This window comes from Monodon monoceros, unplaced genomic scaffold (genome assembly GCF_005190385.1).
Source record: "Monodon monoceros isolate NGI ecotype Baffin Bay Population unplaced genomic scaffold, NGI_Narwhal_1 Super_Scaffold_21, whole genome shotgun sequence".
NCBI classification, from domain to species: domain Eukaryota; kingdom Metazoa; phylum Chordata; class Mammalia; order Artiodactyla; family Monodontidae; genus Monodon; species Monodon monoceros.
The window spans coordinates 141,014,964-141,034,407 of record NW_021703778.1 but is presented as its reverse complement, the minus strand read 5'-3'; the positions used below and the strand labels follow the sequence as shown (position 1 = coordinate 141,034,407).

The 19,444-nt window shown below is 44.3% G+C and overlaps 1 protein-coding gene across 4 annotated transcripts in view; it reads right to left on the bottom strand.

Annotated features, from left to right (window-relative positions):
* Positions 1-19,444, bottom strand: part of RAD51B (RAD51 paralog B) — a 641,700-nt gene that overhangs the window by 69,109 nt on the left and 553,147 nt on the right. For 3 of the 4 annotated variants that reach the window (XM_029239093.1, XM_029239092.1, XM_029239091.1), the window contains exon 9: positions 14,825-14,928. In XM_029239093.1, coding sequence (XP_029094926.1) covers positions 14,825-14,928 — 104 coding nt within the window. Of the gene's footprint in view, positions 1-14,824; positions 14,929-15,987; positions 16,047-19,444 lie in introns of those variants that run through there. The other variant, XM_029239094.1, reaches the window with a different exon arrangement.

The window sequence follows — 19,444 nt, the reverse complement described above, 5'->3', positions numbered from 1 at the left end:
GGTTCAAACCACCAGCCCCCACGAGGCATTATTTCCAGCCACTAAAATGCTTCCTGAGCTTAGACACATCTGGAAAGTTTTGGAAAATCCCACAGGAAGGAGACTGGGCCAAGAGAGCTCCTTTTCTCTTGCCATTCAGGAATCACTGCACAAAATATTTGCCCTCCAAGACAGCCCAGTCCAGGAACCCAACTCTCAGGACTGGAGAATCATGGTAGACAAAGAAGTCCTTTGGGGAACAGAACCAATGGAGAATGTTTGGGGTCTTTTACTAACCATGTGCCAACCAGAGATCTCATGCAGACCATGTCAATCAAGGTCCCTCAGAAAAATGGGACTCACCCCAGGTGGTTTAAGAGAGAGAATTTAATGTTGGGAACTAGTTACAAATGTGTTGGAAGAGCTGAAAAGAAAATAGGGACAGTGAGGCAACCTAGAGACTAGCAATAGTAAGAAGCCACCACCATCCCCAGGGCTGGAGGAACAAGGAAGAGGTGCTGTTACTAGGGCCCAGAGGATGGAGCTGCCCAACTCCAGCTCTTTGTGGAGCTGGGTCCACAAAGGGATCATGGAGAAGGAATTGGTGTCATTGCCTGAGATAGCACTGGAAGCAAAGAGAGGGAGGCAGAAAGACATGGCTTCTCCCATACCTCTGCCCTACGTCCTCCCTCCAGGGCCCCAGACTAAGCAGAATCAATGGAAAGGGAACCTGGGGAAGGCAGATCACACTGTCAGTTCCCTGTGGTACCAAGTAGAGCAGGGGAAAGGCAGGGAGTGGACCGAGAGCAAAGAAGCAACTGACTGGCATGACCCACTAAGGCAGGGATTCCTGATTCCCAATTTGCAGATGGGAATCTTTAAAAAACAAAACCTTGAAGCCTAAACTGGTAAATCTCCAAATTCGTTACTGATTCCACACCCCGGACTTGAAGTTTGCCAGAATTCCCTGGAGGGGGAGCTACAGCCATCCACAGGCCCTCTCCTCCCTGGGCTCAGGGGCTTGATTGCAAGTCGTTTCCCCTCACATTCCCCAGCACATGTTGCCAAACTTCATTTCCCATACATTCTGAGGGCCACCATCTCTTTACAGAAGCCAGGGTTCTAAAAGAAGGAAGCAGCACTTGAGGGTGGGGAAGAAGGGAATGGTGGGCTGGAAGCAATGGTGGGGGGTCAGTGCGGGGGAGAGAACCTTTGGACTCAAGATTCTGCACAAGAAGTCCCTTCTGGTCTCCAAGCTAATTCCTGATGGCAGTCATTGAGCTCTGGTGGAAGAGTGGAAGTTGCCACACCGTCACATAAGCAGGGGATGGTGTGTGTGCCGAGCAAGGCCAGCTCTTGTCTCCCCGCCCCCAGGCCTGCTCATCCTCCTGGACTAGCCCAGTCAATGAGCGATAACCTCATCTACTCACTTACTTACATCAGAAACAACCCCTCCCTCCAGATCCAATCTCTGTGCTTAAATGCTGTTGATCCTGCCTCCTTACCATCTCGTCTCTTTTCCTTCTTCTCCATCTCAATGGCCACTGTTTCCATTCAGGCCCTCATTTCTTTGCATCTTATTTCAAGTCCCTCCAAACCTGTATGGCAAACCCCTGCCCAGGAGGGCACTGTAAAGTACAAATCCGATGTCATGGCCCTGCTGGAAGTCTCTCAGTGGGTCTTCTGAGAGACTTTGGGATCAAGTCTGATTTGCCCTACCTTTCCTTGCTTTGTCTTTGTACACAGGCCCCATTTCCCCACCCCCACCCATCGAAGAGACACCCACATACCCTCCCCAGTAGCAATAAAGAAGGACCATTTGCAGTTCTCACCTCGGGGCCTTTGTTCATACAGCTTCCTCAGCCTCCTTCCCCATCCACCTGGCAAGTACTGATACACCTTTCAAGTCTTATCGATATCTTAAACATACACCTTCCTCTGAATCCTTCTCTGACTACACCTTCCCTGATGAGGATTCTGACCATCCCAATACTGATGCCCACACTCTCTTCCGTTGAAGTTCCCTCAGTTCCTTCTCGTATGTATTTATGTCTGTCACCCTCTACTAGGTGTTTTCCCTCTGCTGCATGGTTCTTCAGGGCAGGAAATCGGGCTTTATTTGACTTCATATTCCCAGCATTTGGCACATATATCTACCCAGGAAAGATCTGAAGGTAGTAAAGGAAGGAGGAGGGAGAGAAGGATGGAAGGAAAAGGGAGTGTCAAATACTAACTAGTCTAGTCTAGATAAAAATAGAAGAGTTATAAGAGGATCCACGTCTATGGTTAGAGCACACACAAAGGACTGTTATTACAATTACAGGCTCTAGAAGATTTATTGCTAAAGATTTTAAGCTGTAATGTATACCATTTCTTAACTGAGGAAAAATATTAGATTTTTAGGAGAGAAAAAAGTGACCAAGACTTCACAGATGCTATGGCCGGCGCTCAGCCAACTTGTCTCAGTGGGTTTTCTTTGAAAATACCTGGCCTTTGGACAACCACAACATGTAATGAGACCCCCTATGCACAGGGGTCCTAGAGACAAATGAAGCCTTTGGTAGAGATGTCTGCTGTTTAATAGGTTAGAGGCTGGCTCTTGGGCAGGACTAGCCTTTTGCAGGCAATGGGATCAAATGCTGACACGTTTTCAGCAGAGGCAGTCACAGGGATCTCGGAGCAAGGTCTAATGGGAAAAGGGGGAAAGAGGGGTAAAAAAGGTAAGGTTAGTTCCAGAATGGAGCCCCAAGTAGAAAATGGAGGTCAGTCACTAAGAAGAGCCTAACATTCCATTAAAAAAAAAAAAAAAAAAAAGGTTCTGATGAACCTAGGGGCAGGACAAGAATAAAGATGCAGACATAGAGAATGGACTTGAGGACACGGGGAGGGGGAAGGGTAAGCTGGGACAAAGTGAGAGAGTAGCATTGACATATGTACACTATCCAATGTAAAATAGATGGCTAGTGGGAAGCAGCTGCATAGCACAGGGAGATCAGCTCGGTGCTTTGTGACCACCTAGAGGGGTGGGATAGGGAGGGTGGGAGGGAGACGCAAGAGGGAGGGGATATGGGGATATATGTGTACATGTGGCTGATTCACTTTGTTATACAACAAACTAACAACAGTGTAAAGCAATTATACTCCAATAAAGACGTTAAAAAAAAAAAAAAAAAGAAGAGCCTAACATTCCAATGCATGACCAGTACAGGACTCTGTGTCTGCAGAGAATACTGTCTAAATAGCTACAAACAAGAGAGAGCAGCGTGGTATGAGCACAGCTGTCAAAGGGGTGAGGCCACATTGGATCTATTGAACTTGTATTTTAAGGAGGCACCTGTAAGAGAACACAGAACTGCCAAGCCTTCCCATTTCACTAGACAGTGACTGAATCTTCCTCAGGGTCCTGGGATAAAACTTCCAGAGAAGAACTGACAACTCAGGAAGGATTTAAAAGGTAAACCATGGCACTGACTACTCTGTGGGGAAAGTGACTTTGCAAGGAAAGCGTAAAGAGGCAGGTATGGCTTATATGTCATTCTGCATCATCCATGAGGGAAGGGATGTCTCCCCACCACCGTACCTCCTAGCCTGCAGGTTCTCACTGGAGGAGACCACGAACAGGTAGGCACAGATCTGTCCCCACTGTGGGCAAGAATCCACAGAGACTATCTCTTTCTGCTTTGACGATACATGGCAGAACACTGAAGCCAAATCGGAACGTGGAGAAGACTCTGGCTGGAAAGGCCAGAACTCGGAAGTTGAGAGAGCAAGGGCCAGGATGCCCCCTGAATGGATGGCGAGATCCAGAGGACCATGTCCCATGGGGCTCATTCCTCCTCAAGGGTGTTCTGTTGCCACCCAGAGCCACATTGTCATAGGAAATAACTAATGATTATTTAACAGAGATAGACAAAGCTCTCTTAAGACAATGACTCGTTTCACTCTTTAAAGGGAGCGTTCTACCTGATACAACCATTGAAGGTGGCCACAAACCCAGTGGCTGAATGGAGAAATGTTCGGCAATTAATTCCAAGCAGTGTGTGTGAATAATCTTACATTAACGTGGGGCTCAGGACAGGATAATGGTTAAGAACAGAAGCATGTAGGGAAAAGAGTGTATATGTATGGGGGGACCCCCTTAGAAGCTACGTGATTCCGAGCAGTTTTTAAAAGCTCTGTAAACCTCAAGGTGCTCATCTTTAAAGTGTACCTAGTAACACATCTCTCACAGGGTAGTTGTGAGGCTTGAACAAGAAAATGCCCACCAAGCATTTAGGACAGTAACTGGCACAAAGGAAACGCTCAATAAATGGTCGAGTAGACCGAGCAAAGCAACCAGAAAGCCAGGGCTGTGGAGACTTCGGGTGATTCGTGCTCAATCCCTTCCAGATACACCAGATGCCTCAATTCTAACTTTTAGAGGTTTTTATTGATGTGCCTCTTTCTGGAAGCCTGACACTCAGAGAATTTTGTTACTTCGAATCATGGATCATAATCCCTGCTCAGCTTCTCACTGCCAAGTCTGAGTGGAGGATTCAGCAAGTAGGCAGTGGGCAGGGCCACTGTAGCTTGGCTCTACAAAGGTGTTCTCAAAATCATAGTCCCTTTGGTGACAATAAAACAAGGGTCCAAGACTCAAGCACACATGCTCTTTGTCCTAGATGCCAGGACTCTGAAGCACTGCCAAGCCAAGAAGTGAAATTTTCAGAAAGAGACCCTCTGTGGAAAAATCTCTGCTTCAGGCGTTTGAACTCTAAGGCAGTTGCCAGGAGCCATTGATCGATTTAAAAATCCAGGGAAGGTGACTGGAGTGTGGGTGTGGAGAGAGGAGCAACAGGCTAAGAGGGAGGTTGAGGGAAGGAAGGAATCAGCAGGTCAGCTGTATGGTAACTGAAAATCCCAAATTACCTAGATCAGCAGACATCAGGCAAGCTCAATGAGTTATATTGCAGCTGACAACCAATCGTGCATCAGATAACGTTTAGCATATCATAAAATGTTATGGTAACACAATTGGACTTACATACATTCAAACCAAATGCTACAGACATATTTGATTCATTTTCCCTCACACCTCCATCATGTAAATCCTTTGCTTTCCATGCCCCTACACCTAATTTCATAAGCCATTAAGATTTTGCAAGGGCCTGAACCCCACCCCGTGCACTGTTCCAATTAGGCTGAAACGCAAACCAGTACTGTCCCACGCTGCGACCCTCACAGCCACAGCTGACCCCTGGGAGAGAAGCAGAGGTCACAGGCCCAGGCTGTGCACCACCGCAGGCAGGCATACTCCCCCATCCATAGCAACCAGACAACAAGTTCTCCAAGTTGGACCTTGCTTAGGCCACATATGTGACAAGCTGTGCTTTTCAAATCATATACACAGACAGGGCAGGCAGCATTCAGGCACATGCCAGGAGTCACAAGCCAAATAAACAGCAAGAAGCAGCCCATCCTCTCCTTCCTAGTGTCCCTGCCCCAGAGTGAGAAGTGCTGCTCTAATATGTAATTCAGTAAGCTTTGGAGGTAAGCTAAATGACATTCGCGATCCAGTCATCCTCACGGAAAAGTCAGAGAGAAAAATAACAAGGACTATCTGTTGTAAGCCAAAAGAATCATCACTAAATCGAGGCTTCGTTTTCTAGCATCTCACTTTATTCCTAAATTAAAAATAAATCCCTACATCTCAGAGAACATGGCATGGCCAAAAACAAAAACAAAAACACTTAAGCTCCGGAGTTACACAAACTTGGTTTCAAATCTCAATACTACTACTGGATACACATTATTTATCCTCTTAGCCCGGTTTTTCTGTTGATAAAAAGGTAGACGATGAGATCTATGCTAAAGGGCTGTCGCGGGGGTTCATGGAAAAATGTACATGGAGTTATCAAATATGACACCCACAAAGGTAGGTACTCAGTAAAGGCTAATAGCCCCCTTCTGTTCCTGAAGATTAAAGAGGCTTTAAATTAGTGTTGCCTGGAACACTAGAACGGAGAAAGGATGTTCTTTAATACCAAACAGTAGGACTCCCAGATGGTAGAAAATGGGTCCCCCCAGGGGCTACCTCCTGCCTCCTTTCCTCTCTCTGTCCCACTCTTGACTTTTCAAACTAAAGATGCAAAGACTAAAAAATATAACTACAAAGCTTCTCCCATGCTAAGAAGACCAGACACACGAAAGACCAGGGAACTCCAGTTCTCTCAAACCATTGCACACCTTTAGCCTACAAAGATAGGCAACAGGAAGCTCAAGATTTTAAGTGTGACCCTCCCTGAGCACAAATGACAGTTGCAGGAGAGGGGCAATGAGAGAAGCCAGACTTGTTTGCAGGATTGTCTGTAAGTCATTCCACTGGGAAGTCCATGCTCATGGTGAAGTTCAACTTGGAAAAAGTCACTTATTCACATGTCTGGGCCCAAGAATTTAAAATGCTGACTTTTATCTGGTAATTCATTGCAGTGTGGGGGGGGATGGTGCCTTTCAAAAATATTTGTCTGCAGAGTTCTATAGGACCTTTTTATGAACCACTGAAAGTCAGAGGAAATATAAATATCACATTGCCTGCAAACCTAGTCATTTGACGGGGTTGAGGACTTTTCTGCCCAGAGTTTTCCTACTAAAAGTCAGCAAAGTGAAAATAGCAACAGATTAGAAGTTGGGAGAATTTAATTCCAGTTCCATTTCTACTGCGTAGTAGTTGTGTGACCCTGAATAAGTCACCCCTAATTGCTCACCCCCCTGTGAAGGGACTAGAAAAGAATGTGGGTCTGAGGAGAACCACTGGAAGTGCTTACCCTCCCTGAGTGGTCACTGGGGGTGGGGCCTGGGAATCTTCATTGTTAACAAACACCTGGGACTCTTAAATTCACTGTAGTTGACAATCACTGGCTAAGATGATCCCTAGAGGGCATCTCACGTGGGACACTGTCATATTCTAAATGCTTTCGTTCTAGTGAAAGTGCTGGCTCATTTGTAAATCAGTTTGTAGTTTATGTAGATATTGACTCTTTCTCTCGCCTTTGCTTTTCCTGACCAAAGATGTTGCCTCGTTTCCTTCTCACTCATAGCTAACCAACCAAGGCTAAAATACAACATCCTGTCCAAACTTCATTTTCAAATGAGCCAAATAAATGTCAGCATCCTTGATTTCCAGGTCACTGCCTTGTCCAAGAGATCTTGTAGCTGTTTCCTATGTTGTTCCTATGTTTCCTTTGTCCCTAGCCTGACAATGAGGTCTTCAGTTTGGCTCCAAAGCCCTGCGTCTCTTCTGCTTACTACAACGGCTGAGATTTCTCTAGAAATCTCTCGTTCATCTATTTGCCCTGGTTTACTTAGCAAGTTAGAACTGAGAGGGTCGCTGAATAAGGAGATTTGGTACCAGACAGTGTGTAAAAATAAAACTAGTCAGAGCTGGAGGAGAATGACGGAGGTGACAAAATACCTGTGAAATGAGTGGCTCATCACAGGGGAAGTCACCTAAACACTCAGTGACTGGACCGCCCATCCAGCCCCTGGCAGTCAGAGACTGTGATCCTCAAAGAGAGAAATGAGGACATGTACTAAGTCTTCCATAAAAACAAATGTATTCAAGTTACAGCAGTATTCTTTATTCACAGACACATCCTTTCTACTTTTTGGTGTTAAATTACCTTTTCCTTTTTGAAATGGTGGTAACAATTAATTTTGCAACTCTAATTGATTAAAAAATAAAAGACATTTAAAACTCTATGGTGGTTCCCCAACCCTTGCTTTGGTTTGAGTTTTATTTTTTATTGACCTCACGTGGCTCAAAATCTCCTAGGAACATGGGCTCTCTCTCTCAGTAGAGGTACGTGGTCTAGCACAGCCAAAACATCTGAAAGGGGCACCCCCATCAGAATCATGGGGGCAGTTGTACCCCTGCATTTTTAACTGTCAGTTTCCAATGGAACCTCTTCAAGGGTAAGTTTTATCTACTTGACCCCATTTAGAAGTAGTGATTTTTGGAGCACACTGACTTTTTTCAAAGGGAGCCCTATGGAGTTTGGGTTTTTTGTTTTTTGTTTCTGTAAGTGGTGGGAAAGATATTGATATTTTTATTTCGAACGTGGAGATAGAAACAGGAAGTGTGCACTTAGGTACGTGAGTTACCCTTTCTCCATCAGAGCCTGTCTTTCTGCTCTGTGAGTCTTAGTTCACTGTATTCATTTGCTGTTACTGCATACTTTCAGGTGGAATTTCCTTACATTTTAATACACTTACCTGGTGACCTGAAAAAAGAATCCCTTTAGAAGTCCCCCTTTTGGGTTCCCCTTTTATACATTCTCCCCGTCTCTCAATACCTGTTAGAGCACTTCTGATAGAAGAGTGTAGGCAGCAGGTTAGATTTCACACTTGAGCAGCTCCGAAAAGGGAGGGAACATTTATACCCAAGGCAATGTACTTGGCTGGGATTCTCTGTTCCCTTTGCTCTTTCTGCAGACATTTATGCTTAAAAAGAAATTTCTCCCACCCTGGCAGCACAGCCAAACTTCTCCTCTGGTTGGATCAAGTCACCATGAAAAAAAAAGTCTCTTTGCCTAAGACAAGCAGATGAGCTGGGGCAGAAAACAAGGGAACAAACATGATGAATGCCTGGAACCACTTTACAAAGGTAGAGGGGTACATAAAACTATGACTTATATCAGGTAAAAACATCATCTCCAAGGTCTGTCTTTGTTTCGGTGAACATGGATATATGTTTGACATTCCTGTCCCAAAGCTGCCCTTCAGCTTATCTGGGAGAAAAGATTTATCATCTTTTCTTCAGTTATTCAGTCCTTCATTAAGCCTTTCCAACCACAGAGAGGAGAACTTAAGACCTGTGGAAGATAGCAGCAAAGATTTCTTATCCTTCCCCTTGGCCAAAGTCCCCAGGCTGTGTTCCCTGAAAGCAGCTGCAGAACCCCTCCCTCGCTCTGCCTCGGTCTGTGTTTAGGCCTCTGGCTTGCTTACACAAAGGAATTCCAACTAGGATTTCAAGGGAAGCCTGGTTCCTACTCTCCCACAGCTCCCAGCGGGCTGGTTCTACCAAAAGATATTCCTATATTCAATATTCTTACAGTATTTCTATAGAAGGTATCTGCTTGAATTACAAGGTTTGATGCTAACCTTTTAAAATGACAATTACTAATACTTTAAAGGAACTCTGACACTGCAAAACTCAAATCCTATGGGGAAGAGTGATTTAAATAAGCAGTATGTCCTTCTGCCTTAAGACTGGGTTCACGTATGGATGCAAGGAGTTTGCTTCTGCTTTCTTTTTCATTTTCAAAAGACATACATTGAATGCGTAAGTGTCAAGCATTTGCCTTGCCTCTGAGGGTACACAGCTAAGATTCAGTCACAGCCTTCAAGGGGCTCACGATTCAGGTCTCACAAATGCAAGACGAGAGACAGGTACTAGATTTAACCGTGGGCAAGACGGAAGGAAGAGGGGCTGATTAGGGCTGCAGTATTACAGACTCAAACACCATCACAATAGTCACAGTGATGGTATTTGAGTCTTTTAATACACAAAATGGACACTGAGCAAAGAATTACATCACCAGAAAGGAAACACTATATACTTCCAAGATGCAAAACAACCTGGGGGCTTCCCTGGTGGCGCAGTGGTTGAGAGTCCGCCTGCCGATGCAGGGGACACGGGTTCGTGCCCCGATCCGGGAAGATCCCACATGCCGCGGAGCGGCTGGGCCCGTGAGCCATGGCCGCTGAGCCTGCGCGTCCGGAGCCTGTGCTCCGCAACGGGAGAGACCACAACAGTGAGAGGCCTGCGTACCGCAAAAAAAAAAAACAAAAAACAACCTGGGACTTCGAGAAAAGCCTGAGAATTCAAGTAAGAATCAAGAGTTTGAGTAACAGCATTGGTCTTGTCAACAATTTACTGGGTACTTTAGGCTCTTCCCTCCAGTGTTCTGTAATTTCAGGGTACCTTCTAAGTAGAAGATGAAAATATTATTATAAAGTCCATTTAAATAAACCTCCTATACGAAAAAGTCACCTCTTTCCAATTTGTTGAAATAAGAGAGTCATAATATTTATTTCATCAAGGGGGTGTGAAGCTTAGTTGGGATTAATTTACTTCTTTACTCCTTCCAGGGCACTTAAAAATTTATATAATCCCATATGTGGTTTGTACAAACAGACTTCATGAGGATCTGATGAGAAATAGTATGAATATTTCATCAAGTTTTTTTCATCATTCTTTCAAGTATAGCCACCCTCATTCTAACTTTTCCAGTCCCTGGTTACAAGGCACCTGGTTACTGTGAGAGCTGCCCAAGGGAGTCCTCAGCCAATCCACTCTGCGTGCTGCTGCCTCATTCATCCCCACAGAACCTTCCTTTGCTGTAGCACCCGTCCCCTCCTCTACGCTCACTGGATGCTTGACGCTGGTACAGCATGTACTCTTCACATGTTTATCTATTTCCCCTGGTACACAGTGAACAACTACAGGACATCAACTTATACTTTGAATCTCTAGCATCTTACATAGTAAATGGCAGAGAAGAGCTGATTAAATAAACGTTTGTCAAATGAATGCATACACAAACCCTCTGCTCTTGTTAGGAGGCAAACCCCAGCCTGTGTCTTCTGAACATGCGACTTGCCCTTCTGTTTCTCTTCTTCTGCAGTTCATCCTCACCCCCACATCTTCCCTGTCCTTTCTCACTCACCTAGTTTGATCTATTTAAGGCAAGAGGTTTTCAACCTTGGCTGCACAGTAGAATCAATGGGGGGAGCTTTATAAATAAAATGAACACTGACGCCTGGCCCCACCAGCATAGATTTGGATTTACTTGGTTGGGGTGCGGCCCTGGTGTTGGTATTTTGTAAGTGCCCCTGTGGTGAGTGGGAAGTGCAGCCAGGCTTGACAAACTATGATTTAAAGTGATACTCGGGGCTTCCCTGGTGGCTCAGTGGTTAAGAACCCGCCTGCCAATGCAGGGGACACGGGTTCGAGCCCTGGTCTAGGAAGATCCCACATGCCGCAGAGCAGCTAAGCCCGTGCGCCACAACTACTGAGCCTGTGCTCTAAAGCCTGCGAGCCACAATTACTGAGCCCGCAGGCCACAACTACTGAAGCCTGTGCGCCTAGAGACCGTGCTCCGCAACAAGAGAAGCCACCGCAATAAGAGGCCCTCACAGTGCAACAAAGAGTAGCCGCCACTCGTCGCAACTAGAGAAAACCTGTGCACAGCAATGAAGACTCAACGCAGCCACAAATAAATTTATTTTAAATAAGTAAATAAATAAGTGATACTCAAGTCCCACCTTCTCCTGAAAAGATGAATGTGCCTCTGATGAGTTTACCTTCCTCTGGCTTCAACGCAGTTACTGTTTTAAACACTTATTAGATCACAAATCAAACACTGCCTGTGACGGTATCTCAGTGTGAGTTTGCTCTTTAACTCACACACTGCATTTTGGTTCATCTCCCGTACCAGACCAGAAGAACCTTGAAGGCAGGAACTGTGCCTTGTACTCCTTTGCATCCCCACGCCGTGCACGTGGTGGACCAAAACACACTTTTGATCATTAAAAACAAAACCAAAAAACTGAAAACAAAACAAAACCAAACAACCCAGAATCCCTAGTAGAGGCCATTTCAATTCTACTCTAAGGATATGTCTTTGGTAAGAATAAAAATGCTGCAAAAAGGGTGGGGCAGGATTGAAGCAGAGGAGGGAAAGAGTAAATAAAAGTCAAATGGATAAAAAGCTAAATTAGTCCAAAAGAAAATGTTTCCCAGCTTCTTAAGAGGGTTTTTTTGCAACCCCGAAGCAGAATAAACAAGAGAATTAACTTGGCTAGTGCCCTGATAAGGAGATTTCTTTCTTGGTTGTATAATTTTACAAAGTTTCCAGGGTGTAAAGAAAATAATCACCCAGGGAGGACTCCTTACCTTGGACTATACAATTCAGCTCTTGGGTTAATCGGCTCGAAGATCTGCTCAGCTTGACCTGACCCCCTTCCAGCCCTGTCTCAGACTAAGCCTCACATGCAAAAACCCTGTTGTAGAGCTCAGTGCCATAGAAAGGGGATAAAACATAATCCTTATTCCATAACCTTGATCTTTTGGTGTAGTGGCCTCCGCCTGTGCATGAAAAAAAAAAGCTACCCTGGTATCTTCCCCAAGTGGCTGGTGTTCCATGGGTCTGCCCACCCTAGAATGATCTAGGCAAACTCTCCTACTAAATTGTGTTAAAAGGAAATATTTGGTGCAATTACCTTAAAGGGTAGCTTTAAAGTCTTGTTCTGTGTACATATCCCAGAAAAGATTTATCTTCACATGGCTTCTCTACTTGATCATGAAGTAAGACCACAGGAAGGGCTCACTGAATCATTAGGTACACCCTCTGCTAAGTCGAGATAAGGTCATCAGATAGAGATGTGCTTTCTATATCAGGGGTCCCAAACCCCTGGGCCACGGACTGGTACTCGCCCGCAGCCTGTTAGGAACCGGGCCGCACAGCAGGAGGAGAGTGGCAGGCGAGCGAGCAAAGCTTCACCTGCCGCTCCCCATCGCTCCCCATCGCTCGCATCACTACCCAACGCGTCCTCCACCTCACCCCCAGTCCGTGGGAAGATTGTGTTCCAAGAAACTGGTCCCTGGTGCCAAAAAGGTTGGGGACCGCTGTTATATATCAACGTTTACCCTAGTTGTTGAGCCACAAATTTAACAACTGGTCCCAAAAGGCATGTACATTTCTATACATTAATTCAATGTATGTTCTTTTGCCTGGGGTGGCCATTTTGACACTGGTCATACTTTACTTTAATTTCTAATTACTGGTTGAAATCATGATTCAAAGACATTTAACTCTGCTCTTGATTGATTAGTAATGATAGTAACAAGTTGTCCTTTGTAGATTAAGATAACGCTGCGGACCCATCTCATAGGATATGAGTTGATAGACTGTCACTGATCTATCCATGCTTTGCTCCCTGTTCTTCTTGTGTCTAGTGGTCTGCATCTGACCTTATGAGCCAAGAACCAAGAGCCACCAAAATCCTCCGGTCACCAAAGGTACACAAAATAATAGCATGTGTCCTACCAGCTACTTCTTGTTGACACTGACAAAATGGAAATGACTGGTTAATTTACTAAAGCAAAAGGAAAAGAAAAATGTGGCTCTTTTTATTTACTAATAAATGCTAACTTCTTTATTTACTAATAAATGCTAACTAGAATTAGTAAAACTAGGATCTGGGAACCTGGAATCCATGGTACCATAGATAATAAACTGAATCATCAAATCAGTGTGTACCGTCTAAAATCAAAAACAGAGATAAACTACAAGTTTTCAAGGCGTAGGGTTAAGGTTCCATGAAAATGAATGAATTCACAAGGAATTTTGCTTCTTCAAATTAGAGTTTAGGTAGTAGTGCTTGACAGCCCTTAATGATACCCCTGATAGCTACAAACAGTATTTAGTTAACATGATTTATAACCTAAGGTACAAACCAAAGGTCATTAGGTTCTACAGGAACATTTTTTTTTTATTATTATTTTTTTTACAGGAACATTTTTTAATGTGTTCCACTGAAAGAGAAGTGATGGATTTAGAACCCAGGACACTTAAATCATCAGGGAAAATGTATCACTGAGGTAATGGGCACGCCAGGGCCTGAAAACTCAAGAATGTTCCCCTAAGTGAAAACAAGCAGCTCTATCTTCTCAGAACATGGCTGACTCAATCATCAAGCTGGAATGTTATTTACACAGTCCCAAGCAAACTAAGAAGAATCCTCTGGTCTGTAACCAAGGGCACTCAGAAAGTTATGTCTGCAACAAGCAAGGTTTTTGATGATTCCTGATTCCTTGAAAAAGAGCCAGTTTACCTAATGCAGGTAAATGTTAACAACTCCCTTCCTACCACCTTCCCCAGAAAGGACCACCAGCATGATATTTCATGCCTCTTTAATTAATAACTTGGATTTGTTAAATATTTAGCAAGGTGGGCAAGTCTGGCTTCTGAATTCTGCCCCATCTAACAAATCAGAATAATCACCCTGTCTTCTTCTTCCTCCCACTTGCAGGAGAGGTCGTGATGGAACCTGGTCCACACAGCAGGATAAAGTTGAGGTTAGACATCAGGAAAAATAAACGTCCTAATTACGAAACATTTTACCAAAGGGGTCAGACTGTGGTGTTCCTTTCTTTGGAGTGGGAGGGGAGATCAAGAAAGATGTAGAACGTAACCTTTCCAGATGGAAGGGGGGAATTCTCACTTGAGTCTAGGATAGACAACATAGAGAGACAGCTCTGAGAGTCATTACCCTTTTGATAAGCTCTGGCATCATTCAGTACTTTAAACTACTGGTTTATAAGTTAATGCAAAAGTACCCAAGATCTGGGAAGAGTTTATCCACTTAGCAGGGTCTGTGTGGCTTCATTATTTCAAAACATACTAACCTCAAGAGAAGGCAGCATCATTATTTAATTTGTACACAAATTATCTAGCCCTCAACAAATATCAGCTAAGAGAAATGATCGTTCATTCACCCTTTAGAGGTAGAGAGTTTGAGATCCCTAGGGGTGTGGACCTTGGTCACTTACAAGCTATTGGCAAACGTCGGGGGCAAGCTAACTCTCTGTTTTTGTATTTTTTTCCCTGTGGGTGACTTGTCTCCCCACTTTATTAGAACTGCTATTGAGGTAGGCAGGGAGGCTGGTTTCCTTACCTACCCTCTGACAGTGTTGGCCCAGGACAGACAGCGTGGCCAATGCTTTCAGAAGATGAACACTCAGATTGCTGGTATATCTTGTTCCCTGACCTTGACAGTCAGAGAACATTGTCAAAGCACTCACCTGTCTTCTCTCTGAACCAAGGTACTGGAGAATCAGCCGGGTGTTCACACTGTGACTCCAGGTGTTTCCTAGTGCAGCTGTCACACAGCTGGATCCAGAAGTGCCTGAAACGAAACAGGGCAAAACCATGATTATGGACACCCTATCTTGTCATGGTGTTTCACATAAACAAAAGTCCAGTCACTGCTCATTGCTCAGAGAGTACTCGGGAGCCCAGGTCGTCACCACAAAAGTTGATGAAGGAGAGAAGGAAGAGACTAAAAAGAAAAGCCAGCATGGGTTTCCTTCAGCCTCAATGAAAGTAACCACCACTGGGCTCAGAGATAACAGAGTTATATAACAATAAGAGGTTGCACTGCAAGGAAGCTTGGAGCCATTGCTAATAATAAATCAAGCCACTCAACATCCATGGCAGAAAAGCATAACCCTACTACATAGAATAAGAGCCAGTTATGAAATAGCCTTAGTTTAATAGAGTTGTTAAGACTTTTTCAGCTTGATAAGAGTCTTAATTCAATTTTCCTTATCAATATGGAAATGGTGGCATATGTATATACAATTCCTATGCCTTTCCAACCGCGGAATGTACACGCACCCAGAAGAGGAATCTGGAAGATCTCACCATTTCATATCTAATCTGTATTAGACACTCTTATCCCAAGAGAAACATTCTTTTACTTTCTAAGACTTTCCTAGAAGGGGGAGGATCTGAAGTAAAATTTATCCGAGTTTCTAGTCTACACCAAGTTGTACTTCAGCTACTCTCTGACATCTCCAGAGCTTCACTGATCTCTCTTGACATCACCAGGAGGAACCCATTCCTGCACTCCTCCTGTTTCTTCTGCATTAGAGGCAGGCTCGCAAGTCCCACCACTTAGAAGCCAGCCCCCGCTATCATATGTAGCACATCCTGAGGTCTCCTCCAAACTCCTGTGCTCACTTTGGCCCTGGGCCATGAGATGAGTCTTAGCCTAAGGGGGCATAGTGGGATTTGTAGTTTGCCTTGTATCCTCAAGATGCCATCTCTTTCCAATGAGGAGACCAAGTACCAAAAGGCTGAAGTCCACTGAATCAGCTAAAACAAAATGAGGGCTTGAGTTTCTCATTTGTTGCCTGCTCAGAGCATCGTCTGATATTCACCCCTCTGTGTGGAACAGGAATTCCTCTTCTCTGGGTCAGCATCTTTCAGGGTGGCCTCCCAGCTCTGCATGGTCTTAAGCTCCTGGGATCAAACAGAGCAACAGATGAATGGAGTTCAGTGGTTCTAGGCTGGAGGTGATTCTGTGGGTCATGTCTAGGTGGGAGTGCTATGGCGTCTAGAGGGTAGAGGCCAGGGATGCTGCTAAACATCTGTGAGGCACAGGCCAGTCCACACAACAAAGAATTATTCAGCCCCAGACAAAATAGTGCCGATGGTGAGAACCCATGGGATAGCAAAAAACAACCATATGTTTTCTCTGGTTCAAGCAGGTATGGGAACGAAATGGACGGCATCAACATCAACAAACCTGGGGATTTCAGAGGGAGGGAGAATTTAGCGAAGGAAAGAATAAAGTTTAGGGTGACCTTGGCTCATCGTGCACACAATTCAAAACACACACGAATTAATTTGAAAACATATAATCTAGACTGTGCTGATCTGATCACACCGCTCCCCTAAAATCCTTCCACAGTCCTTGTGCCTGAGGATAAAATACTAACTTCTGAACTAGGTGTTCTGAATGCTTTGTCATCATCTTATCTGCGTCTCTCTCTGGCCCCATTTCTCTCAATGGATGGTTCCTTAACCTCCTGACTTCTCTGTCCCCACCCTCCTTGACCTGATAAAGCTTCCCCCTCTTCCGGCATCCAGTGTACTGGCTTCTTCTGCTTCTCCTTGTATCAAGCATGTTGAGTATTCCTTTTCCTTCTCTGCTTTTCTTCTCCCTCTCCCCTTAGTTGTGGGTGGACCTCAGGGAGCTGACCATGGCCAGTTTTTTCCCTAACACCCACCTGCCTTCAGTGACTGGGAAGGTAATGTACATCAAAAAGAGGCCAGGTGTCTGCATTTTAACACGTAGAAAGTCTTCACTACCACAAACAGATGTACTCTCTTCCATTTTTCTTGAAATACATGACCCTCTCAGTCTGTCTTTCATTTCCCCCTTTTTGATAGAGACACATAACAGAAAAGTATTTTCTGCTTTAAGAAAACCAACACTGCAAGGGCAGTGGCCACTGATGTTCCTTTTTCTTGCATTTTTGCCAAAAGCTTTGTCGAGATAATTCACATGTTGTACAATCCAGCCATTTAAAGTGTACAGTTCAATGGTTTTTACTATATTCAGAGTCGATCAACCATCACTACAATCAACTCTGGAACATTTCATCACCCCCCAAGAAACTCCATATCCCTTAGCCATAAGCCTCCAGCCCCTCTTTCCTGCCCTGCAGCCCTAGGCAATCATTAATCTACTTTTTGTCTAAATATTAAGTGTTAGGAGATGACGGGGAGTAGTAGAGACTGTGGTGAATTAGACAATTCACCCATGATCTCAAGGGGACAGCCCCTGTTCAGCTCCAGCTGCTGTTGTCACATGGCAATATGAGTTCACGGTTAGCCACATCTTTTGATCTTTTAATTTTTAAAATCAACACTTTAAGTACAATCTTCTGATTGGAAAATGGTGGCTTATTTAAAAAAATTTTTAAAACACATAAATAAACATGCTGACGAGCCACATATGTCTCATTCTCACCAAGCTTGCAATGTCTGCTCCATATGGCATGTCCTCACTGTTGACAAGGATGACACCCACAGGTGGATGATTTCTAAGCCTTTGTCTCAACCTCCCACTTAACCTCAGCACCTGTCCCCCATTTTCAACCACGAGATCTTCCTGCCTGACATAATGAATTTGGGCACCATAAACTCAGTATCTTCAAATTGAGCTCATCCCTTCCTGTACAAACGTAGTCCTCCTTCTTTGGCCTTCCAGTTAATCTGGCTTGAAACCTCAGTTCCATTTAAAAATTTCTCCCTCTCCTGTGCTTCTCAGTTCCAAGAAACTGTGAAGACGGATTGATTTCCCTGTAAAGTCTCACTTACATCCATTCATCCCACCCCAACCTAGATCAGACCCACATTAGCTTTCCCCTGGGGGGATGGCTGCTGTCACTTTCTCGCTGCTCTCCATGCTCCTGTCAGTTTCTCCCTACAAAAGCATCCTCTCTTCTACTGCCCGATTAATCTCCCCAAGCACACATCTAAGCGTGCTGCCCTGCCACTTATGATCAGCATGCTCAGAAACTTTTGGCGGCTCCCAAGTGCCTTTAAAGAGTTCTAAATTCCTAAGATTGGCATTCTTGCAGCTGTGCCCGACCTGCCTCTCCACACCTCTTCCCTCCATCCCACTTCATAAAAACTCTGCTCCAATTTAATCACTCCTTCCTCGTGCCGCCTCCACACCTGAATGCCTCTATGCCCATGCAGTCTTCAATACCACTTCTGACGCGCCGCCTCCCTGATCATCACAGAAATAATGCCTTCCTCCTCCAAACGCCCATAATACTTAGCTCACTCTCTCACATTACTGCCATTTTTAAATCCTGTGGTATATTACTTGCGTGCTTTTCTGACCACCCCTAATGTATATTTTAAGAGGGCCAAATCCATGTCTGACTTATGGTAGTGTGCCTGAATCACGAAGTCTGAGACCCAGAGGATGCTTCATAAATAGTGGTTGAATAGTCAATAAGTTATTCTTACTAAACTTTGAACCATGGTATATATTTGTTTTAGCAGCAGATTTACATTCTTAATTCTACCTTGCTTAAGCCAAAATTAATAGATTTACATTTTTCAAGCAAACTCTAGAAACGTGTTGCTTCAATGCCCACTAAGTCATAGCATGAAGTGGGCCTGAGTTTGCCAAGAAAGAGCTACGTGTGAATAATTAGGAGCTGCTAATTAGTTAAGCACTCAAAAAAAATTTGTGGTGATACGAATGTAGGTGCACTTCCCAGGCCTAGAAGATGTTTATAGGGGTCAGAGCCACAATTGACCAATAGTGGCTATTTAAAGAATTCCATGTGCCCAAACCAATGAAAAAAGTATTAAAAAAAGTACCCACATGCTTGGCTGCTTGTCAGACAGGTAAGCTGGGGTTCTTAACCAAGGGCCATGAGTGAAAATAACCAGGGAAAAGTTTTCAATGGAAACCTTAAGTGGGCAAGCTTGAGGAGATATATCTTCAGGAGTGCTTACAAACATTAAGCCACCACCAGAGCAATAACAGCAGGGCCTTGAAAGTTAAATGATAAGGAAAAACAGTATTTTTAAAGTGCTATAAGCTAGGCACTAGGTAAGCCCTTTAAATAAGTAGGGCTTACATCTTATTTGAGCTTCATATCTTAGGTACATCTTTTCTGATCCTTACAACCACCTTATGAGGTAGGTGATATCATCATCCCTATTGACAGACCAAGGCTATAAGAGATTAAGTAATTCTCCCAAGGTCACATGGTTGGTTAATGATAGAGCGAGGATTCGAAACCAGGCTGAGTCTTTTTTTTTTTGCAGTATAGTTGGTTTACAGTGTTGTGTTAGTTTCAGGTGTACAGCAAGTGATTCAGTTATAT